General features: G+C 35.2%; 2 protein-coding genes across 9 annotated transcripts in view; one reads left to right on the top strand and one right to left on the bottom strand.

The window, feature by feature from the left end:
- Positions 1 to 18803, top strand: part of CFAP210 (cilia and flagella associated protein 210) — a 32975-nt gene extending 14172 nt beyond the window's left edge. The window contains exons 5-9 of the mRNA XM_077751145.1: positions 4911 to 5067; positions 8356 to 8495; positions 10802 to 10994; positions 11928 to 12092; positions 18038 to 18803. Of these exons, the coding sequence (XP_077607271.1) occupies positions 4911 to 5067; positions 8356 to 8495; positions 10802 to 10994; positions 11928 to 12092; positions 18038 to 18391 (1009 nt within the window). The 3' untranslated portion in view covers positions 18392 to 18803. The remainder of the gene's footprint in view (positions 1 to 4910; positions 5068 to 8355; positions 8496 to 10801; positions 10995 to 11927; positions 12093 to 18037) is intronic.
- Positions 18804 to 19961: 1158 nt separating this feature from the next.
- The window catches only part of PPIG (peptidylprolyl isomerase G), a 46828-nt gene continuing 41031 nt past the window's right edge, over positions 19962 to 25758 (bottom strand). For all 8 annotated transcript variants that reach the window (XM_077751220.1, XM_077751227.1, XM_077751221.1 and 5 more), the window contains one exon: positions 19962 to 25620. In XM_077751220.1, the coding sequence (XP_077607346.1) occupies positions 24510 to 25620 (1111 nt within the window). In that variant the 3' untranslated portion in view covers positions 19962 to 24509. The remainder of the gene's footprint in view (positions 25621 to 25758) is intronic.

Raw genomic sequence — 25758 nt, 5'->3', positions numbered from 1 at the left:
CAGATTAGAGGTTCCAGCAGGTTTAAGGTTTGTTTGAGTTGTTTCTTTGGTTTATCTTCAGTGCAGTATAGGAGATGTTGACCAGGTTCTGAGGTTAGCACAAATTCATTTCCTTTTCATGGTGCGCTTTGTCTTTGTGGATGACAGCCAAGTATTACTTATCCTCATTGCATTCTCAAGTGCCCTATTATTTGTTGAAATCTCTTGGAAACTCAAGTATATATATAGCTAAGACTTTGCTTTTATCAGTTTCCTGCAGTGATGTAGAATTTCTCCCATTCTGCTGATTGTATTATGGGGAGTTAGGAGGGAAAGATATTTGACATGTGGACTTGGGCTCCCAGTTTGGTTCCAGAAGTCCTGTGTCTTAAATTTATTAAGAAACATTTAATTCTGTAATTGAAAACAACAAAGGAAAATACAAATCTATTATAATTTTTTTAAGTATATGAAGTCACAAAATTACCACCAGTGGTATTCTGTTGAATGTTGATTCATGTATCAGTTTTATACAACAGAATGCATGCCACTTAAAATACTGTTAGGAATAGTAATGAGCCCATAAAAAGCCTCTTTAGGCCAACAATAGAAGGGGAATACTAACACTCATATTAATCTGAGTAGATACAGAGGACCATGTGGTAGAAAAAGAGAAAAGAAGGAAAGTTTTTTCCTGCTTTCTTGAATTATTTAATAAGAGAGTTTCAGGGAAAAAATTAAAATAGGCTATTCACTTATTAATTAGTAAATTCATTTATCCAATCATCCATTCATTGTTATAAACATTTTTTTTGGACAATCTCCATTTGCCAGCCATATTCTAGTAACTGAGAATGTGAAGATGAATGCAATTGTCTTTTTTCTTAAAAAGTCCACAATCTGGGGAGGAGGCTATAAATATGGAACAAATACAGCATGATAGTAGATGTTTTGAAGAATATATGTACAGGATGTGTGGAAGCATATAAAATGGACATCTCAGTTCATACTGAATTATGAAAACTGAGTAGGGATAAGTCATGCAAATGGGGAGTGGAGAAGTATTTTAAGCAGAGGAAATAACATGGGTGAAGGGCCAGAAGTGAGTTAAAGTATGGGGGATTTGGGTAACTACAAGTAGTCAAGATGATTATAGTAAGAGGACAAAGAGGGTAATGTTAAAGATGAGATTAGATATGGGGCTCCTGGGTGGCTCAGTCAGTGAAGCGTCCAACTTTGGCTCGGGTCATGATCTCATGGTTTGTGGGTTCGAGCACCATGTTGGGCTCTGTGCTGACAATTAGCTCGGAGCCTGCAGCCTGTTTTGGATTCTGTGTCTCCTTCTCTCTCTGACACTCCCCTGCTCACACTGTCTCTCTCTCTCAGAAATAAATAAAACATTAAAAAAAAATGAGATTGGGTAGAGGCAAGGGCCACGTCATGGTGTGCCTTAGAGGCCAAAATTTGGAATGACTTTCCACTTTGAACAAAGACCATATTTTAACAGACACATGAAAAAGGAAATTGGAGGATACCAAGAAGTCTCTTTTGCATGCCCTATTAATTGTATTACCAAGTGTTATTTAGGTATTACCTGGTGGTGGTTTAAAATATGCACACTCATTCTTTGATACTCCTCTCTTCAGAGAGTGGAGTCTAATTCCTTCCTCCCTTGAGTGCAGGCTATACAGAGTGACTCATTTCCAATGAAGAGAATGAGTAGAAATGATGAAGTGTGACATTCTGAGAGAGATTAGCATATAAAAGGCATTGTGGCCTCCTCCTTCCTATCTTGGATCACTCTTTCTTTAGTGTGTCATGATGTAAGTACATTCAAGCAGCTCTATGGAGAGGTCCATGTGGCAAGGAGCTGAGGCCTCCCGTCAAGAGATATGTAAAAATGGTTTCTCCAGCCTAAGTCAAGCCTTCAAATGACTACTGCTCCAACTAATATCTTGACTGCGACCTCTAGAGAACTACCCAGCTAAACCACTCCCAAATTCCTGAATCTCAGAAATGGTATGAGATAATAAATGTTTATTGTTTTAACCCACTAAATTTGGGGGTAATTACTCAGCAATGGTTAACCAAAACACTATATAGCTGCTTCCCTGTGCCTGAAACTGAGATTTTTCACACATTTCTAAAACAATCTCTAGACTGTGGACCTGGTCAGTCTATTCTATTTTGGGGCTTTGAGCAGTATAAGAATCTGCCTCTGGCTCACAGACCAGTGGGCATAATGAGGATGGGGCAAATGAGGGACTCTAGTGACACCAAAATCCCCAAATGGAGGGATTTTGACCAAGAACCTTAAACATAATTATTGAAAAGAAATTTAACAGTATCTGTAGACATTGCATGTAATTCTGTTTCTTTCTAGGTAAGTCTGTCTCTATGAAGGGGCCCATAGACCTTGCTTAAGAACAACTCAGTACCTATTAATCTCATCAACTTCCCAAAGGAAAAATCCATTATAGGATAGTCTGTATCACTTTCCCCCGGACAAGATCATCTATGGTAAAAGCAGAGAGAGAGGAGGGCTTAAGTGACCACAGCCATTCCTACTGATTAAAAACACATCCTAAATCTAAGAACTTCCAAATTTGTAACTCTAGTCTAGACCACTCCTTTGGGTCCCAGCTTCATATACAACTGCCTTTAAGACATCTCCATTTCCATGTCTCGTAGATATCTCAAATTTAAAATGTCTAACATGAAAGTATTTATCCACCACCCCCATAATGGACTTGCCAGTGACATCCTTATCCCCTCAGTTGTCCAAATCAGAAACCTAGAAATACACCTTAGTTTTTCATGTTCCTTTATTTCCCACATCAAATCTATCAGCAATTCATGTTGAATTTTTTCTCCAACATGAATCTTAAAGTTACTGCTGTCATCTTAGTCCATGACACCTTCATGCCCTGTAAATTACTGCATCTACCTCTTAACTGGCCTCCTATTCTCTCTTCCTAATCCCTTCTTCTTTCATCATCCAGAGAGATTTTATTAAAAATTGATCATATTGGGATGGCTGGGCTCAGTTGGTTAAGTGTCCAACTCTTGATTTCAGCTCAGGTCATGATCTCAGTTTGTGAGTTTGAGTCCCATATCCAGCTCTGTGCTGGCAGCATGGAGCCTGCTTGGGATTCTTTCTCCTTCTCTTTCAACTCCCCCACCCTCTCAAAATATATAAATAAACTTAAAATGATATTATTCTCCTACCTAAAACTTTTCAATAGCTTTCAATTCATTTAAAATAAAATGGAGGGGCACCTGGGTGACTCAGTCAGTTAAGCATCAGACTTCAGCTCAGGTCATGATCTCACAGTTGGTGAGCTCACTCTTCGGGTGAACTCAAGTCCGCCTTCAGGGTAGCTCCAGCCCTACGCTGGACTCCACACTCTCCATCCCTCTCTGCACCTTGTGATTCTCTCTATGCTCCTCACTCACTTGTGCTCTCTCTCAAAAATATAAACAAACAAACAAATAAATAAAATGGAAACTTGACCATCTCCTGCTAAGCCTGGTGTGATCTGGCCTCATCTAAACCTCCTTTCCTGCCACTCCTTCCCCTTAGTTATTGTATTTCTATCATACTGATCTTCCAGGCCTTGAGCACCTGTCAAACCTTTGCTTGCTTCAGGGCCTTCCCTCATGTTTTTCCTACTGCCTGGAATTTTGTTCTACCATTCTCATCTGTAGGCTTCTCACCAGCTCAAAGAATCTTTTTTGCTTCTAAGATTTCTAACAAACTAAACAATAAAACATTTTTGAAAGTCTCGTAATTTAAGGGCAAGCATAAACCTAGGTTAGCTGTAGACAACATGACTTTTTTCTTAGCTCCTCCTCAAGAAAATGATTGTGGCTCTAAAGCTGCTTACTTTGTACAGATGAATCAACTGGGAATTTCCTGTCCTGCATTAGCTTAATAATACCAAAGTGAACTTACCAGCTCACTTAACTGTGTAGTCCTCCATGGCACGGGGAAGGGAATTTTCTCCTCTGAAGATGAGGATAAGACGCCAAGAAAATATTCTTTTGGATTGGGTGCATATGAAAGGTTTATTCCTCAATCTTTTTGTCTAAGTATATTATTTATCTGCCCTGTGCCTACCTGTTCAAGAAGAAAAAAAAATTAGAGACAGCAGATAAAGAATGGCGGTAGAGTAGCCTGCACACTTGATTGACTGACAAGAATGCATGAGCAAGTAAACATCTCAGGCTGAGCTGCCTTGCCAGTATGAGTTGCCAGATGCGGGCACTCAGCATTTGCAGTGAAGTACTGATTGTGGAAGCTCATTGAGGGAGTGATGGTGGTGGGGCTGGGAAGGTGGGTTGAAGAGGTAGAGCTGGAGCTAAATCTGGCAGATCACAGCCTCGCAGTAAGGAGGCTGCTCCAGGATCTCTGCAGAACTCACACATAAGCTCTGTGTGGCTTACCACTCAGAAGGCATCTATAGCTAGTGGATGTTGACTAGAAAAAGAATGACAAGCAAAGTGGCTAGTTGGGTAAGGAAACCCCATTTCCTGAGAGACTAGACCCGTAGCTTAGGCAGCATTGTCTAGTGCTGACTAGTGAGAAACACTAGGGATTAAGGACTTTTCTGTAAAATAATGTCACTATTCTACCATACTGTCATTCAATTAACTGGTTCTTTCTAAAGAAAAGGAACATTTGAATCTATGTAGGACTTAATTTTGGTCAGGAATTAAACACATTTCAGAGAAAGGAAAATATTGGCAATTTTAGCAAGACTGGCTTTGGCTTTCATCACTGCTCTTTATATACTCCCTTCTTGTCCCCAAAGAAATTCACACGTTTCCTCACAGCTTCAAATCATTCCAGGGTAGAATCTCATTCATTTCTTTAAAATATAACCTATTTTTCTGCTTTGTTCTCAATTATAGTTTTGCTTTTGCTTTAGAATAAAGGAACATGAAGAAGAAGAAGAAAGAAGGAGAAAACAAGCAGAAAGGGATGCAGAGGAAATAAGGCAACAGAACTCATTATATGAAATAGACATGAGGAAAAAACTAGAAAAGAAAAAAGAAGAAATAAACGAAAGCAGAAGGCTGTTTTTTGTAAGTTGAAAATACGTATCTCTTCAAAAAATGTATAACGTCTAATGCCTAACTTTTAATGTATTTTTTATAAATAATAGTAGAGTTGAAAATAAATTGCTGTTAAGGTGGGTTTTTAATATACTTTTGGGGCAGCTATATTTGCTATGAAATTAGGTGGATGTGCTCTCATGAATGAATAAGAAAGAGAAAAGAGAATGAGGCTTTTTTTTTTCAAGTGAATACATTTTTTTATTCTTAAAATGAGAGTTGTGAGGAATGAATGGAGTGATATGTGTTCAGTGTCTGCTGCACTGCTAATAAGTGCTCAATAAATGTAATAGTTATTTTGTTCCTATTGCAACTCACTTTATTTTGTAATTTTTTACATTCTTTTCTTTAAAATTAGTTTTTGTTCTTAATACATGCAGAGAATTAAAACATCAAACATTACTGAAAGGCTTAAAAGAAGAGTAGCAGTTCTTTGATTTACCCCTTCTGCTTCTTGGAAATAACCACTTCCAGGTTCTTTTAGCTGTTTGTTCTGATATGAAATTATATTCTAAATAATCTATATATTTTAACAATGTAATACTACTCTGTGATCAAAAAGAATGAAATCCTGCCATTGCAACAATGTGGATGGAACTGGAGGGTATCATGCTAAGCAAATTAAGTCAGTCAGGGAAAGACAAATATTATATTATTTCACTCGTGGAATTTGAGAAACTTAACAGATGATCTTTGGGGAAGGGAAAGAAAAATAAGATAAAAACAGGGAGGGAGGCAAATCATAAGAGGCTCTTAAGTATAGAAAACAAACTGAGGGCTGAAAAAAGTGGGGTAAATGGGTTATGGGCATTAAAGAGGGCACTTGTTGAGATGAGCACTGGGTATCACATGTAAGTGACGAATCACTGGGTTCTACTCCTGAAGCCAAGACTACACTGTATTTTAACCAACACGAGAATAAAAAATAATAAGTAATCTGTATATTTAAAAAATATGTATCACACTCTAGGAGCGCCTGCGTGGCTTAGTCGGTTAAGCGTCCGACTTTCGCTTGGGTCATGATCTCGCGGTTCGTGGGTTTGAGCCCCGCGTCGGGCTCTGTGCTGACTGCCAGCTCAGAGCCTGGAGCCTGTTTCGGTCTGTGACTCCCACTCTCTCTGACCCTCCCCTGCTCACGCTGTCTCTCTCTCTCTCCTAGAAATAAATAAAAACATAAAAAAAATATGTATCACACTCTAAAGATATTGATCTTCATTTATCAATTTTAGACATTTTCTTTCTCTCTGTCCTGGTAGTTAAGGATTGAGGTCTTATCCAACACTGTTCTCTTCTCATTCTCTCCTTCCTTTAAAATAATTATGTCACAATTTTAGCTAAATCATCATTATTTTTATATAAATATTGTTCTCTGAAGAGCCAAATAATATACTATGATTATATTTATTTGCTTGCATAAATGTTTTTCTGTGATTAAAATAATTGCTTATTTATTTGCTTTGATGGCTGTACACCTGTTTTTTCCCACATGTTCCATTAAGTTCTGTCAAATGTATTTTCAAATATTCATCTAAATAATATTAAATTATCTATATTATTGTTTTTTTAGAGTTTTCCCCATCCAGAGTCTTCCATCCTTCTCCTCCTCCTGGACTGCTTGCCCCCTAGGCCTCCTGTCCAGCCCTCCTGCCCCGAAGTCATTCTGGGACTTCCCTGGTTACTTTCCTGGGCTGAAGCTCCCATTTCCTGAATCACATGCCTTCTTCTTTCTTGGTTTACTTCTCCATCTTGCTGAAATATATCTTCGAGTAACCTCCTAAGAAAGGGTATACAGGTCAATTTAAAAAATTCTTATCTGAAAAGGTTATCATTTAAAGTCACATTTGCTTTATAGTTTGACTGGATATAGAATTCTGGTTCAGAATTCAGAATTTTATATTCATAGTTCATGATCATATAGCTTCTAGTATTGCTATTGAGAAGTGTGATGTCCTTTAGAGTCTTCAGCCTATTTGTGTGATCCGTTGTGTTTTTTTTCTTTCTTTCTGAAAGATTTCTGGGTCTTTGTGCAGCTCTAAAATTTCACAGTGACATACTTTGGTACAGTTCTTTTCCCCTAGTTTCACAGTGATCGAGTCTGGTAGGGAATTAGTAATATAGGCAGATAGACAGTGGATGGGGAAGGAAGGACACTTTATACTTGTATCTTAGGGGTTTTTGTTTTGTTTTGTTTTTTGTTTGTTTGTTGAGAGAGACAGAGAGAGAGAGGGAGAGAGAGAGAGAATCTTTTTTTTTTTTTTACAAATAGTTTATTGTCAAATTAGTTTCCACATAACACTCAGTGCTCATCCCCACAAGTGCCCTCCTCCATGCCCATCCCCCCCCCACATCCATCAGTCCTCAGTTTTTGTCAGCATTCAGGAGTCTCTCATGGTTTGCCTCTCTCCCTTTCCCCCACCATTTCCGCCCTTCTTCTCCCCCTTGTTCCTCTGTCAAGTTCCTCCTAATCCTCCTATACGTGCAAACATATGATATTTGTCCTGAGAGAGAGAGAATCTTAAGCCAGCTCCTCTCTCAGCACGGAGCTCCACACAGGGCTTGATTCCACGACCCTGGGATTATGACCTGAGCTGAAATCAAAAGTCGGTCACTCAACTGAGTCACCCCAAGTGCCTCTGCACTGTGTATTTTTAAAATATTTTTAATTTGTGTACCATATGATTATATTAACGATTTAAACATTAAATGAAAATTGTATGTATTTAATGTATTTTTTCTGATTATAGAATTATTTTCAATTACATATTTTAAAGAAATGAGATATTTGAAAGGAAATACAGAAAAGCATTAAGATGAAAAGTCACCTATATAATCTCATACCTCAGAGATAACTATTAACATTTGATACATTTCTTCCAGTTATATATACATTATAAACTTATACTGTATATGTTTATAAAACTGAAATTGCTATGTAGTATTTTATATTCTCCTTCCCCCCCACTTACCCATTATATTGTTTATATCTTCCCATGTCATTGAGAGTATAATTTAACCATTTCTTCATGATTAAAGACTTAGAGATTGTTTTCAATTTTTCACTCTTGTAAATAACTTTGAGATAAAGTACATGACACATAAAACTTAATGTACATCTCTGATTATTTCTTTGGGATAAATTCCCAAAAGAGAAATAGCTGAGTCAGAAGCTGTGGGCATTTGACAATTTTTTGTTAGGTATTCATATGTTGAAACATATTTTTCTTTGTGATAGGATAATACACAATTTTTTCCCCCAAGGAACATATGAATGATAAAAATATCATCAAGGCTGTGGAACAGCAGCAGCAAGAGGAGGAAGATGAAAAGATTAGAAAATTTATTAAAGCAAAAAAGCGTCTTACACAAATGGGGAAAGAAAAAGAAGCTGAAACACACAGGTAAGCTTTTAAAAATAATTTATGTAATTAAGTACTATCTGAAATTATTATAAATCAGAAGTTGTAATAGAGTAATTTTTAAAAATAAGTCTTATTATTTTATATATTACTAGGGCATTTAATGACATGATGATTTCAGTTGCAGCATGTGAGTTAGGGTTCCCTTGGAATACCAAGGACATCATTCTGGTAGATGGTTGGAAATAGTGGAAATCTCTGCTGTGGGAGAGGGATTTGAGCTGGAGATGGCTTTCTGAGCCACTGATATAGAAGTGGTAGTTAGAACTGTGGATACAGGTGAGTTCATTTATGATGAGTAGGTAAAAAATGAAGGTCCCTAGAGAAGTCCATATTTAAGGGTCAAATGGAGAAAAGAGAATGTGAAGATCAAAGAAGAGTTTCCAGGGATTGGAAGAAAACCAGAGAAACAACAAGAAGGGAAAGTTTCAGGGGCGCCTGGGTGGCTTAGTCGGTTAAGCGTCCGGCTTTCGCTTAGGTCATGATCTCGCGGTTCGTGGGTCCGAGCCCCACGTCGGGCTCTGTGCTGACTGCCAGCTCAGAGCCTGGAGCCTGTTTCGGTCTGTGACTCCCACTCTCTCTGACCCTCCCTTGCTCACGCTGTCTCTCTCTCTCTCTTTACTAGAAATAAATAAAACATTTAAAAAAAAGGAAGGGAAAGTTTCAATAGGAAGAGAGTAGTCACTGGTGTTAGATCAACAGAGGGATTAAATGATATTTAAAAAATGAAATGTCCATCAGATATGGAGGCCACTGCTCACCTTAGTGAGAAGTTTGAGATGAAGTGAGGGAGAGTAGGAGGCCAGTTGCAGTACATCCTGTTTCTGTCTAGATCTACTTTTCCCTTCTGCAGAATGTTCTCATGGCTTTACATCACACATATTTATTAAGGCCCATGAGGCTTTCCTAGTTCCCAGCTGGCCCAGCCTCATCTCTCAGACTTCATCTCATACTGTCCTCTCCTTTGTTGTCTCTTAATCACTCACACTGAACTTCTTCTGTACCGTCTCTGGGGAATGCTCACCTCCTTTAACTCTTTCAGATCATTATATATTGCATTCTTATTGAGGCCTTCCATGACTTCCTAAGTAAAATTACAGTTCTACTCCCCACATTGCTTATCTGTCTGTTTTCTTTTTCCTCATTGTGTGATATGGCACTATGTTAATTATTTACTTTGTTTACTATCCCTCTACCTCAGCTATAATGAAAGTTCTATGAGAGCAGAGATTTTTAATGTTTTTATTAACTGTCATGTCCCCAGCACCTGGAATAGAGTCTGCAGCATAGTAAGCAATCAATGAAAGTGTTGAGAATATGGTTTTTGAAAGCCTACATGCAATGTCACCTTTTCCATGAAACTTTTTTTTCTCATCTGAATATATCACTTTCCAGCTTTCTCATGGCACGTATCACCTTTTACCTTGTATACTTATTTGCATAAATGTCTTTTCTACACTTTAGACTATAATTTCCTTGGGATGTCCTTTCCGTGTCTTTTCTTACTGTTTCTCCCATATTGCTTTTCAAATTCACTCAATAAATTAATGAAGCTGTCATATCTAAATTTAAAAGTATTTTTCACCCAATCTTATATGAAAATGCCCCCATTCCTTTAACAAATACCTAGTTTTTGTTGGATGTGCTAGGCACCATGCTTGACTTTGAATTAGAGAGAGGACTTACTTAACCCATCTCTGATCTCAGGAATCTCCTGGTATGAAAGGAGAGTTGTTTATCTTCATATAAGTAGATGAAGTCAATAAAGTGCTATGAATAAATTGTCAACCAGATATAGTAATAAGATGGATTTCTTCAAGATTTTGATAACTTTTACTAGATATTTTTGAGATTTCATTTAAAGCAATGGCTTTGATTCATTTTATAACCTAAGCCCCCAGTGTTCAAGTAAGCAGGAATTTTTGAAAAAATGTTCATTGTGAGAATTTTCATACTTTATTTCCTATACACACACACACCCACACACACAACCATACAAGATATTACATGTATTACTCCCTTCGGATTTTTAAAAAATCTTTTCTAAAATATTTTTATCCTTAAAAAAAATAAAATATACTTTATTTTAAAAATAAAGTATTAAAAATAGTTCCCACTTAAAATAACCAGTACAATACAGAGCAACAGGGCTCCTTTTAAGTCTTGTAAAAGACTATAAAATATAAAAAACTTTATAAAAAAATATAAAAGGCTATAAAATATAGTCTTCTGGCTTCATAACAAATCTATTCATGAAGATTTAACAAGTGTTGGTTATTTTGTTATAGGCTAATGGAAGAAAGGAGACAAAGAATAAATAACTTCCTGAGTGAAATAATGAAAGAGAAACTTGACAATGAAGATTTGATTATTGCTAGAGATACTGCAGAAGCTGAGGCTGAATGGGAAAAAAGAGAAAGAGAAAAATATGAAAAAAACAAAGCAGAATTAAAAGCGATTGCAGAATATAGAGCTGTTGTGGTAAGCAATTAAATTATGACATAAAAAAATACCAAAAACCCAATGTAAGCCCTTTCCATTGTAGTTTTCACTCCGTCTGCCTCTGACAAAAAAACTAACAAAGATTTGGAAAATGATGTGTGAATTACCTATATTCTTGAAATCAAATCATATTTAATTTCTAGCAGAATATCACATGATAATTACAAATAAGATATTGATAAATGCAAAGATAAATGCTTCTATTTCAGAACCATCTGAAATGCAAAAATTGTTACTCACTTAATATACATTTGAATGTTCTTAAGACAAACCAAGTAAAAATCACCCTATTGCATTTTTGTATTTCTTAATCTTTCAGATAACGCTTATCTCCTACACAATTGACCATTATAATATTTAATTTGGATAGTTTATGAACATTGTAGCAATTAATTTTTTACCTCAAATATTCCCTTACCTTAAGAAGATCTTGTTATGTTGGGATGCCTGGGTGGCTTAGTCGGTTAAGCATCCGACTTTCGCTTAGGTCATGATCTTGCGGTTCGTGGGTTCGAGCCCCGCGTTGGGCTCTGTGCTGACTGCCAGCTCAGAGCCTGGAGCCTGTTTCAGAGTCTGTATCTCCCTCTCTCTCTGACCCTCCCCTGTTCACGCTGTCTCTCTCTATCCTAGAAATAAATTAAAATGTTTAAAAAAAAAAAAAAAAAGAAGATCTTGTTATGCTGTGCCTGTATTTTATTTCTTAAACCACTGATGGTACTCAAGTTTTCATTTTGTGTTTCCTGTTATTGGAGAAATAGAGGAAAACTGGCCATTTGGGAACCAGCCAGGTGCATGTAAATTTTCTGCCCTTGCATTGCTCCTGGCTGGCTTTCTGCTTGGAGCTTTCTCTGTGCTTTATTAGAGAATACTGGTTGATAAAAACATTTTTTTCCTTTGCTTTTTAATATCTAGATGAAAAATAAAGAGGAAGAAGAAAGAGAGAGAAAACTAGAGGCTAAAAAACAATTGCTGGCTATGATGAAAGCAGATCAGATTTTCCAAGAGCATGAAAAGGAGAAAAAACGCAAAGCTGATAAAGAACATCAAAAAGTTCAAGATGCTCATGTTCAGCAAATGGTAATTATTCTTAAATGTTTGTACTTATTTTAGCAATAAGTATATAATGTAGAGTTCAGGCTAGTTTTGTGTTTCCAGGGGGTTTCCTTTATCAAATAGGATCAGATGATCACTATGATTATGACACAATAAAATATATAAAAAATGTGGTTAGTTTCTGTTTTTATCTGTATTGAAATTCCCATACTAAGTTTATGTCTTTTGCATATTCCTTTTACTTCAATGTCTATTGTGCTTTAATAAATATTAAAGAAAATGCAAATGCATATGGCAGGTCATAATACTTATCTTCTTTGTTTTAGTTTTCCCCCTTTTTATAACTATAACCCAGAGATTATGTTGACTGAGATCTCATAGGTTTCAGAGCTGGGGTGAATAGGGGTACCAGAGATTTTAGAATATGTGTAGAGGAGCTGGCATCCAATCATTTATGACTTACAACTGTCTTCCAAAATGGCTATCCCATCTTCCATTCCTACCAGTAACATATGCGAGGACAAGTTGTTCCACATTCTCATCAACACTTAGCATCGTTATCCTTTAATTTTAACCACTTATAGTATAGTGATATCTCATGGTTTTGTTTTGCATTTCCCTAATAACTAAAGATTATGAAGGTCTTTTCACATCTTTCATAGCCATTTGTATGCCTTCTTTTGTGAAATGTCTATTAAATCTTTTGCCTATTATTCAATTGGGTTGTTTTCTTTTTTGTTCTTTAAAGTTTATTTATTTTTGAGAGAGAATGAGAGCATGAGCAAAAGAGGGGCAGAGAGAGAGAGAGAGAGAGAGAGAGAGAGAATCCTAAGCAGATCCTGCACTGTTAGTACAGAGTCTGACACAGGGCTCAGACTCACAAACTGTGAGGCCATGACCTGAGCTGAAACCAAGAGTCAGATGCTTAACCAACTGAGCCACCCAGGTGCCCCTGGATTGTTCATTTTCTTATTGTTGTTTTAACATATTTTTAATGTGGCAGGATATGCCTAAAATTTACTATTTTAACCATTTTTCAGTGTATAGTTCAGGGCCAATAAGTGCATTTACTATCACTATCCATCTCTATAACTTTTTCATCATTCTACACAGAAACTGTGTACCATTAAATTTTTCATTCCCCCTTCCTCCCAGCCCCTGGTAACCACTATTCTACTTTCTGTCTCTATGAACTGAATATTCCAGATACTTCATATTAGTGAAATCTTACAGTATTTGTCCTTTTGTATTTGTATTCTTTTACTTAGCATAATGCCTTCAAGATTCAATATGTTGAAGCATATTGTCAGAATTTCCTTCTTTATTAAGGCTGAATAATATTCCATTGTATGTATGTATATACCACATTGTCTTTATACATACATATATCAGTAGACATTTGGGTTGTATCCATCTTTTGGCTACTGTGAATAATGCTTCTGTAGTATACTAAGATCTGTTGAGTCCTGCTTTTAATTCTTTTGTCTCTATATGCAGAAATAGAATTCCTGGATCATATGATAATTTTAGGTTTAAGTTTTTAAAGAACCACCATTCTGTTTCCTATAAGGCTGAACCATTTAACATTTCCCACCATCAATATAAAAGGGTTCCAATTTCTCCAAATTCTCAACATTTGTTCTGTTCTGGGTTTGTTGGTTTTGTTCTTGTTCATAATAGCCATTGTAATAGGTTTAAAGTGGTATTTCACTTGTGGTTTTCATTTGCATTTCCCTAATGATTAGTGGTGTTGAGCATCTTTTCATATTTATTGGTCCATTCTGTTCAGCACAGATGGGTTAGCAATAAATTATTTGAGTTTATGTATTTAGGGAAATATCTTTGTTTTCATTTCATTGTGTATAAAATTACTGGATATCATTTTTCACCAGCCTTTGAATATACTGTTCCAATGTCTTCTAACCTTGTCTATAAGAAATCTGATATTAATCATATTGTTGGTCTCCTGAATGTGATTTATCATTTTTCTATTGCTGGTTTCAGAAATTTCTATTTTTGCCTTTCAGCAGATTAACAGTTTGTTAGTTAGTCAACCAATGATATGGGGGGAGTTTAAGTTCAATTCAGTTACGTTAAGCCAGTAACGCTGTTATTCCTGCTGTACAATTTGTGTATGGGTTGAGGATGTTATTTTTCTTTTTTTTTTTAATTTTTTTAATTTTGTTTTTATTTATTTCTGAGAGAGAGAGAGAGGCAGCGTGAGCAGGGGAGGGTCAGAGAGAGAGGGAGACACAGAATCTGAAGCAGACTCCAGGCTCTGAGCTAGTTGTCAGCACAGAGCCCGAAACGGGGCTCAAACCCACAAACCGTGAGACCATGACCTAAGCCGAAGTCGGACGCCTAACCAACTGAGCCACCCAGGTGCCCTGAGGATGTTATTTCTAAGAATAGCAAATTCAGTTTCCCCTGGCTTTTAATTTTTGCTAAGCTCCCTGGGGTCTCCTGTATGAATGTGTAGTTTAAATAGTGTTTAAATAGTCAAGGATGTCCATAGAGTTTATTATTTCAGTCCTATGCCCATCTCACTTCCAGAAACTTCCCCTTAAATGTCTAGCTGCTTTGCTACCCAACCCACATGGAATCTGTTATCATTGTCCAGTAAATCTGCAAGTTATCACCACCTGAGCTGAGGGGCTAGTAATGTCCCCCAGACAAGAATGCCATAAGCTTGTAATTTTTACCTGATTTAGTAGCAGTTTTTCATGAAAACAATTTCTCAAGTAGTTGCCTATACATGGTCACTTAACAGTGCTCTGAAATAGGGCTTTTAAAAATTTTTAATAATAAACTTTTTTTTTGGAGGGGAAATGGCCAACTTCCTTATGTAGCCATTGCCAGAAGTAGGATCTGCCAAATTATTTTGAAGCAAATCCCAGATATCATTTTATCAACATGTATTTTAGTATGTACCTATAAAACTCAGGGATTCTATACATTCACATAATCATAATTTCATTATGAAGTCTAAATCAATTACTGTTCAGTGTTTACATTTCCTTCAAGTTGTCTCATAATTTTTAGTTTGTTGGTTTTAGTTTGTAGTTTGTTGGTTAAGCCCCACATGAGGCTCCACACCTCATGTGGGGCTTAAATTCACAACCCTGAGATCAAGAGTCACATGCTGGGTCACCTGGGTGGCTCAGTTCGTTAAGCATCTGACTTTGGCTCAGGTCATGATCTCACAGCTTGTGAGTTTGAGCCTGCTTTGGGCTCTGTGCTGACAGCTCAGAGCCTAGAGCCTGCTTCAGATTCTGTGTCTCCCCCACTCTCTGTCCTTCCCATGTTCATGCTCTGTCTCTCAATAATATATAAAAACGTTAAAAATTAAAACAAAAAAAAAGGAAAGAGTCGCATGCTCTAACAACTGCGCCAGCCAGGCACCCGTTAGTTTGTTTTAATCAGGATCAAATAAGCTCCACATATTCTATGTGGTTGCTAAGTCTTTCAAGTCTCTTATCCAACACTCCTTCTCCAGCCCATCCTTTTTTTTTTTTTTTCCTTAAATTTTGTCTCTTTATCTTTATTGTGTTTGTCTTGCAATTTATTTGCTAGGGGGTTTTACCAGTTGACAGAGTTTCTGGTCTTTTGGAATTACTACAGTTTGGATTTTTATGGTTGAATACTTGTGATGTAATTTATTGTGTTCCTTGCATTTCAGGTAAAATTTATTTGGAGTCAGATTCAGGTTCAAATTCTTAGGTGGTGTTGTGTAATCCCATCAAAAGGCACTTAATGACTGTTGTCATTTTCTGTGACATGGACAGCCTTTGATGATCATTGCCTAGATCTCTTAGTTCATGAGGTGGCAATGATACTCTCTCATTTCTTCTTATTCATATGCTGAAGTCATCAAAGAACTTTTCAGGATCAACAATTTGGTTTCCCTAAGGTATATATATATATATTTTTAATATTTTTATTTACTTCTAGGAGAGAGAGAGACAGCATGAACAGGGGAGGGTCAGAGAGAGAGGGAGATACAGACTCTGAAACAGGTTCCAGGCTCTGAGCTGGCAGGGCACAGAGCCCGACGTGGGGCTCGAACCCACGAACCGCAAGATCATGACCTAAGCGAAAGTCGGATGCTTAACCGACTAAGCCACCCAGGCGCCCCCCTAAGGTGTATTTTTTAAAGATAGGAGAAATACTTGATAATTTCCCTTTATTTTCCAGTATTCAAAATAATTAGCTCTCTAGCATCCTCTAAAGATGTTATAATTTTTAGGATTGTAAAGCAATATTTTTGAAGTTTCTTTATAAATCTTTTGTGCTTAATGCATAACATTGAGGCATCAATCTTATGATCCATTATGGTAATCTTTCACTTCCATTGTCACTCCCTTTCTGTACTTCCTTAATATATTTCTACAAATTACTGCCAAATGAACATATCCCATCTTCCCTGCAAGTTCCCAAATTATAGCATTTTACCTTTTATGAGAGTATTTTTGTGCTTCTTTTTTCTCAATCTTTCTGAATGTCATTTTCTACTTTTTCAAACTTTTGATATTGTATATTGTATCACCAATTCAACAAATAGCACATAAGCCTTTTTTTAAAAGCATAGAAGACTTAATTTTGAATTATAGCAGTAATAAAAATTTGGTATTTCATATTGTTATGGTTGCTCTATTTCTTTATAAATTTCAATTTTGGAAGATACCTCATTTGGGCTACTATTTTATACTGAAGCATTGGTTACTGATTTAGAAAAATATTTTCATGAATATTAAATATTTATAAGTAGACAAAAATCACAAAACTTTTGACAAACTCAGCATTTCTTAAAATGCTGCTAAGACAAAAAGTTATCAGACTTCATTAGAATCACCTCATGTAATATAAAGTTAAAAGAACAATAATTTTGCAAATTAGTTAAAAGAAAAAAATTTGAGATGTTGATAAATTGGCTTTTGGTAAATTGCTGAGAGTACTTACTTCACCCAGTTCCAGATCAATCAACCTATATTGATAAATGTCACTCATTCCAGCTTCAAATTCCTGGGAGAAGAAAATATAATTTGTTTAATTTAGTTCAGATATTCACTGCTGATTTAATCTTATGTGGCTGGATCACATGGTATATTGGACTGACTTAGGACAGTGGGTTTGAGGGAGTGCTTTAAGAATAGTGGATGGGGAGTGGCTGGCTGGCTTAGTTGGAAGAGCATGTGACTCTTGATCTCAGGGCTGTGGGTTTGAGCCGTATGTTGCATGTAGAGATTATTAAAAAAAAAAAAAAAGTGGATAGTTTGGGGAAAGTGAATGGTAGGTCTTCTATACCTGCCAAAGTATACTTTTTTATAAACGGTATTCTAAACTCAGTTATTTGATTTTTACCTAAAGCTCTGGCTCTTAACTATTTTGCTATATTATTTATTTGAAGATATGTTATTGTATAAGGCCCTAAGTTTCACTGGGCCACTAGTTTGAGCATACTACTGTCAGAAGCATGGGAGTTTCTGAAATAAATTATAGATTATATACCAGCACCACCTGAACAACACAGGTTTGAACTGTGGGGGTCCACTTATACATGTATTTTTTCCAGTAAATATATTGGAATTTTTTTTGAGATTTGCTACCATTTGAAAAAACTTCCAGATGAACCACATAGCCTAGAAATTAAAAAAAAAAGGTATTAAGAATGCATTGAATACATATATGCATATAAAATGTATTGACTTTGTTATCAGTAAGGCTTCTGGACAACATAAGTTATTAGTAAAATTTTGGGGAGTCAAAATTTATACATGAATTCTTCACTGTGGCAGAGGTTGGTGTCCCTAACCCCGTGTAGTTCAAGGAAGGGTCAGGTGTAGTTAAGTCAGAACTTGTCATGTATCAGAGAGTTTAGAAAAAAGCATATCTACAACTTCAAATGCTATGTTTATTTAGAAAGTTGATTGCACCAACATGAAATTGCATTTTCTTTCTTTCCCAAATAGGCTAAAAATAAATTTAATGCAAAGCAAGAAAAACAAGCAGAATTAGAGTACTGCAGACTTACTGAAGCTCTCATGGCTGAGAAGGAGAAGGAATTTCAGGATTATGCCAGAGAAGTAATTAAGCTTGAATCTGAATCAACAAATAAATATATTTATCCTCTTGTAAAAGCTGTACAGAAAGGACATGGAGGTGGCCGTGGACCAGTTTTTGTGGAAAGAGGTGGATTAAGACCCAGTTATCAGGCAAATGATGTCACTGGAGTCCAACTCCCTTTTTATAACTCTCAGGGATCAAAATATAATTTTCAAAGGTCTAAGGGAAGGCTAGGTTTTACATGGTCACAAAAAGTTTAATTTTAAGACTGAGAAGATTAAGGTGTAGCTAGTATTATGAACTACAAATAAATTTTATGCTTATATTTGTTAATAAAGCAGCTCTTATCTAAGTGCGATTATGTTTAATTGATTCACTACCAAAGTTTAATTCAAATCCCTCTCATAATATACATACAACACATGTAATTTTAGCCTTTAAAAAATATGTACTGTGGCATTAAGTATATTCACAATATTGTGTAATCATTACCATTATCTAGTTCCAGAATATTGATTTCATTGCTCCAAATGGAAAATCTATACCTAAGAAGTTACTTCGCATTCCCTCTCCCTCTGCATAGCTTCCGGCAACCACTAATCTACTTGGTCACTATGGATTTGTCTATTTGAGATATTTCATATAAATGGAATCACATTGTGGCCTTTTGTGTCCAGGCTATTTCATTTAGCTATTTATTTTCAGGTTTTGTTGTACCATTATCAGTACTTTGTTCCTTTTTTGTAATTGAGTAATATTCCATTGCCAACTATTTTTCTCTTCAGCAGAAATTTATGTATTTTTCCCAGTAGGTAATTTTTAGTTTCAAAAAACTACATTATTACTAACAATATGATGATGGAGTTTCTTTCTTTGTGGTTTATTTTATAGGGAGTGTCTCACTAGACATGTGAAAATTAGTTTTCAAGTTGCTTGAAGTAATTATTCTACAAGTAGTTATGAGTAATTTGACACAATAAAGTTTCACACATCCCACTGGTAACTGAGTGAAATACATGTGATTTTCCTTTTTCACATGGCTACTAAGTTGTTTGTTAGTATTTCTTTTGGCTTAGAACTAATAAAGTCTGGGAATGTCTGCCATGTATCTTTTTCTTTATAGTCTGTTTTATAGAGTACTGTACATTATTTAGGGGTGATTATTAGTTTTGGATGAAGCTCTCTTCACATTATAAAACAGAGAAAACGTTTCTACAAAATGGTTAATTTCATAAATGTTTTATAATCAGCTGAGTGAAGAACACAAAACACCAAAGACATTACTAGTATTTTCCCCCTTACATGTAGTTTGATTGTTTTAAATTAGGCTGGGCTTTCTAGTAGAGTTAAGCACACTAAAAACAAAAGGGCTATGCAAACTGTGATTTAAAATTAATCACAAAATGGAATGAAAATAATTGAGTTGTAAAGCACTTCAAGCAGTGGAAACACAACTATTGTAACCTGACAATTTGATAAATCCATAGCTAGGAGTGCCTGGGTGGCTCAGTTAAGCATCCAACTCTTGATTTCCCCTCAGCTCATGATCTCACGGTTCGTGGGATTGAGCCTTGTGTGAGGCTGCTTGGGATTCTCTTTCTCCCTGTCTCTGCCCCTCCCACATTCATATTCTCTCTCTCTCTCTCTCAAAATAAACTTAAAAAAAAACAAACAAACCCATAGCTAAAATGTTGACTAAGACATTTGGGTATGGGGTAGGAGGTATAAAAACTATGAATCAGTGCTTAAAAATAAAAAGGAAATAGAATATTAGGTTGGGAAATATGTTTAAGAAGGAAACCTAGAAGCAATGAAAATAGAAAAAGCAAATTGATACTAAAAGTATTTTAATACACAATTACTTTACACAGTCCGTATGAAGCACTCACAGTTTTACATATTCTCCTGGCTAAATAAAGCATTTAAAAACAGTCCAGAATTTGAGAATTTAAAATCACCTGCTAACACATACAAACCACTGAATGGTCAGAACATTTTTATCTAACCATATATATTTTCAGTGACTAACTTTCAAGTTGGTGCATTTCCCCTAAATATATCTAATTTAAATAAAAATGAAATCAAACAAGAAACCAAAAACTAGACAATTTGTTTTACGAGTCAATTAACATCTATATGGCTTTACAACGTTAAGTGTTATATTAAAACTGGCAGGCACAGGATATAATAGTGTTCCCAATGCTGAGAAATTTGGAGGAATTAAAAAGCAAATGGTAGCATTCCAGTAGACAGTAATGCAAATTTCAAATCTAACCTTAAGTTTGCTGAGGCAAAAGACACATTGATATCTGAAGCATTATGATGAAACATTTACACTAGAATTTATCTCCAAACCTTATGGAAGTCATCACTGCTGACTAAATTCTTAAAGAAGTTCAGTATTGTTAAACTCTTTGCTCAGTTTTTTTCTAATACAAATTCTATATCCCCACGGGTAAAATAAAAGTATTTTTAGTTGATTTATCTTCATTATTTACTTTTAATAAAAATAAAGGTTGAATAACTAATACAACAGTAATTTTAAAAATACAAAAACAAACTTATAGTTTATTTAATACAATGTTTATCTATAAAAGTTGATAGTTTCAGAGTTTAATCTGTAAAATGCAGTTTGCAGAAAACAGTTTTTAACACTAGACTAATGATAAGAGAAGCAGCATTTTGAAACTAATTATACAATTGTGACAACAGCTTTATTCCTAAATTTCATTAAAAAAATATACATCACAGTGACTTTTGAGCTAGGAAAAGAAGTGCATTAACTTCATTTGAATTTTTCCCTTCCACAAAGAGAGCAGCCACAACTTTTTACATCTCCACATACAAATACCCAATTCATTTATCCTTCAAAGTACTAGAAACACACAAAAGAGAAAATATACAGCATAGGCTTTTGGTAACAGTAATTTGCTTAAAAAAAAAAAAAAAGGCAGAAACACAAATTAACCCCACCACTTCCTCCTATACCTATAAACAAACAACACCCCTCAACAACTCCCTTCTCCAACCCTGGTGATTTTTAAAGTATGTGATTTTTTTCAGTATTTACTTCTTGTGTCACACCACAAGCCAGAATTTGCATTTGTCTGAATCCTTTCAAGGCAGCCACTATGGGCAGGTGTTAACCAATGCTGTACTTCCTGGAGTTTATTACTTTTTAAAACAATTATTTGCAACAAAACATATCTTTTCATAATAAATAGGTTATAGATCTACAATCCTTGGAGAGTTTATTCAATTGTAAATGTATGAATACTAAACTGAATAATTACAGCAAACATGACCAAAAGGAGACAGAAAAATACCCATTTTATGTTTCTTTACAACTATCAATTGTATACGGTGTATATTTAAAGTACCTTCCAGTCAAGGTAAAGGGAACAAGTTTCTATAGAAATTAACTACAAAAGGTTCAAAGTGTGATGAAAAGAACCCTGGAGTAAAAGCACAATGAGCTACAAAAACAAACAAAACCCACTAAAACAAACTTGCTCCATATACTAACTTGAAAATAAAGCAGAATTGTCCATTAATATCACTACTCAAAATACTGGAAACCCAATGTGTTCCTGTCCATCATATTAAGAAATATTTGCTTTTCAGTTTCATACCTTTCACTGGGTACAAGAATCAAAGGCCATCACCAAAGCCAGTATGAATCAGTATTACACTTGTGCAAAGACAGATTTATAATATTCTTTGAAACTTCTGTGAAGGCTTTGATTAAGAAACTATTAGAACCTACAATACTCTATGAACTCATTAACCGTAGAGTAATTTAAGAATATTTTAAAACAACACAGTAGATTCTTTATCGTTCATTAACATTAACCTCTCTGTAGTGTCAATTTCTGTGTCAGATGGTTAACCCAAAATAGAATGAAATCATAAAAAAAATTCTCAGATATTGCCAAACAGTAAGATAAACCAATTAAACATCTTTAGCGAATATGAAGTTAAAGATAGTTTGAGGTAAACCGTAAGTTCAGACATAACTATAAAATCAATCTGAAAGGAAAGAAAGAGCCGGCTTTCAGCAAAGAGTATATTCAAAGTAAAAGCTAAAGGTGGAACAACTATTAAAAATGTACTAGAAGGACTGTTTGAGCTATGTGCTATTTGGATGCAAAGGCAGTCTTAAGGTACAGTTAATGCTGCTTATTTTCCAAATATTTTTTATATTCTGAAAATCTGATTGTCATCTCTCATCTCAATTTCTTCACCATTATCTGTTCTAACTGTAAAAAAGTTTAAATGTCTATAGATCTTACCATGGAGTTGCTCTTTTGATAATCAGAACAGGAGAGTGTTACTTTCAGAAATTACTTAAAATTTTCCCCTTGTGGTTACTGGTCTATAATTCTTAGATCAAGCTCTGGAAGCAGACAAGATTAAATATTTTTACTTAGCATGGGTTTGTTGTTGTTAGAAATCCTTTCTTAAACAGCACCTTTCTTGAAGCTCAAATAGTTTATAACAGATTTTTAAAATGCAGCTTACTGAATTTTAAGACAATAATTTAAAATATGTTACAGGTTATATAGCTTGGGAACTCAAGATTCAATCGTCTCTAAGGTAGGGTTTGTGGTTTAAGTCTCTGAGGAATCAATCATCCCGGAATATCACAAATATCTATCACTGTTATCATCAGGAAAATAAATTTAAAAGGACTTCACAGTAGAAATTTGCTTCAAGATAGTTCAAACAATTTGATAATCATTACCTACTATTCATTATACAAACAGCTACCACAATGCCAAATGTGTCATTACTGTATTAATCAATAATGGGAAGTATTAAGTTAAGCACTGCTTCGCTCAGTACAAACAGCACTGAGTATTTACTGGGTTTTCCAAGAAGCTACCTTGGTCAAGAGGTGACACTACATTGACAAATACTGAAGTACAAAACACTCTAAAGGCTACTATTAATTGGAATTCTGAAATTTCTTCTCAAATGAGGCAGGTTTTCTGTTTGCTGGATGTTCAATATTTTATTTAGAAGAGAAATTACAGAAAAAAAGGCCACACATCACAAAAATAGCAATATACAACACACAAAATTCTAAATGGACTTTGGGTAACTTTATTGTTTAACTCTGTAAGCTATCAAATTTTGCAACTTTCTATTCTACTCTATATGGCAATGTTATACATGCCAAGCTAAAATAATATTAACAATAATGGTATAAAGCCATCTGAATAGAAAGAAATCAGAGTCAGAAACATGCTATACCCTACTGTGATACATAATAGAAAAGATGCATTTTCTTGCCATTTGAAACTCACAGCTATGAGATTTAGAGACGCCAGCTCAAGGTAAAAAAGACAAAACCAAAACAGCAACCATGCAGAGCTATCACTCAACTCTCTATAGATCAGTGGCCAAAAGAGAACTCTTGGAAGTTAATATGTCAATACTAACAATTTTTAGAATCTGTCTAACTTAAAGACCTGCACAAGTGGTATATTTTAGTGAGTAAAGTATCTTCATTTTAGAGAAGGGTAATGATAATAATAAAACCGTGATCCCCAAAGCAAAAGTTTCATCTCTTCAGATCAAAAGCAACACAGAATTGAGAAATACAATCTCATCTTCCAAGGTAAATTCCTGTCAAATGCTGTATAACAGCAAGTCAAACTCAATCAGTACATCAATGGAAAAAAAGGACTCAACTATTTTAGACAGTTAAGTAAAACAAAACTAGGTAGGAAAAATATTAGTATGAATCAAGCTATGAATGGAATTATAAATAACATAGGAAGTGCAATATAAATATTTTAAAGCACAAATTATTAAAAAAGCAAAAGTGATGACTTAAGATCTCAAGTTATTAGGATCCTGCTTTTTTGTGTAATTAAAAGCTGTTGTGCTGCTGCAAGCTTCTATTAGAAATGCAGTCAGAATATCTACACAAGATTTCTTCTACCTAGTGGCTTCTACAGTTACTTTAATCATGAGAAACACAAGCTTATGTAACAATGTATTCCAACAATCAGTTACCCTTGTTTTGAACTGGCTGATCACACAAACTAGGATGTAGAAAAGCATTATTTGCTATTGGCTGATTGTTGCAACACAAAAATGAATACATGAAATAGTTAAACACAGCACACAGTATTACACCAAAATGTTTTTCTCATTTCAAGTTTATTAAAACTTTAGCAGTACAAATTATCCAGGTTGCAGATTATCAAAAGATCAACTCAATAAATTCCACATAAAAAAAAAAAAAAGGGACAAACATAAAACCCAAAAACAATGAAAAGAGGAAAACAACATAAAGGAGATTCATCAGCAAGTCTCTAAAACTTAAAATTTGAGACCGAATGGAAAGAAGAAGTTTACACAACTCACTCATCCACTTTTGTCTTCATCTGTTCCAGGGCTTGATTCATGATCAAATTTTTTATTTTTATCATGTATGTGGTCATTTTCTTGACCCTTTGATTTTTGGTTTTCTTTTTCCACTGAGGACCTGGTCTTCTCATCTTCCTTATTTTTCAGTGTGGAGAACTTTAATTCATTGTCCTGACTACCGTGTTTTATTTTTGAGAATGGACTTTGATCTCGATCAGCTTTTTTTTCCCTGTTATTATTTGAGCTATTATGATCACGATTTTTAGAGTACATTCTCTTCTCACCCTCAGAATTTTCTTTTCTGTGTGAACTTTTACTTTCTTGGTTTCTGTATTTTTCTTTGTTTCTGCTTTGACTTTCTTCTCTTTCTGAGCTCCGTGAATCTCTCCTCCTTCTCCTCCTATCTTTACTTCTTGATCTTCCTGGTGTTGCTCTTCTCTCTCGGCTCCGGGACCTTCCTCTTCTCCTGTACTCTTGCTCCCTGTATCTATGGTACTCCTTGCTCCTACTGCGATCTCGGTCATGGCTTCTAGATCGCACTCTTCTGCCCCTGTCCCTACTTCTGCTTCGGTCTCTTGTCCTACTATTGTAACTGTGTTTGCCCTTAGTGACATCACGTTCTCTACTCCTAGACTGTGCACGTCTATCTTTATCCTTACTTTTATTATGATCATGCTCATTACTTTTTGATTCTAACTGTTTAGATTTCTCTTTACTTCTACTCCTTTCCTGATCCTTTCCTTTAGAATCACACTTTTCTTTTTCTTTAACAATCTCATGATCCCTTTCTTTACTCCTTGATCTCATCCTCTTTTCTTCATGTCTGTTATGCTTTGTATCTCTTTCTTTACTTTTTGATTTCTCTTTGCTCTTACTCCTACTTTTAGATTTAGCCCTTTTCTTCACTTTGTTTTTATTATATTTATCATCTTTTTCTGAATTTCTTCTGATGTCTCTCTCCTTGCTGTTAGATTTATGGTCTTTAACTTTCTTTTCCTTTTCATTTTTTCTGTTTGGACTCTCAGACACATGCCTGTGATCAGTTATTTTTTTCTCTTTTACTCTAACTGGGCTTCTTTGATTTTCTTTTAGTTCATTTAATTCACTCCTAAAAATGAGGAGAAAAAAAGTTTTTCAGAAACTTTACAAAAAAAGAGATGGTGTCCATTATTAACTGAAATGGTATTCTATTTCCCTTTAAATATTCAGAAACAAATGAAATGGCTATAAATAAAACTTTATGTAC

This window comes from Crocuta crocuta, unplaced genomic scaffold, assembly GCF_008692635.1.
Source record: "Crocuta crocuta isolate KB4526 unplaced genomic scaffold, BGI_CrCroc_1.0 scaffold219, whole genome shotgun sequence".
Lineage (NCBI taxonomy): Eukaryota > Metazoa > Chordata > Mammalia > Carnivora > Hyaenidae > Crocuta > Crocuta crocuta.
Note: the sequence above shows the minus strand (reverse complement) of the source record. Positions and strands in the feature narration are given on the sequence as shown.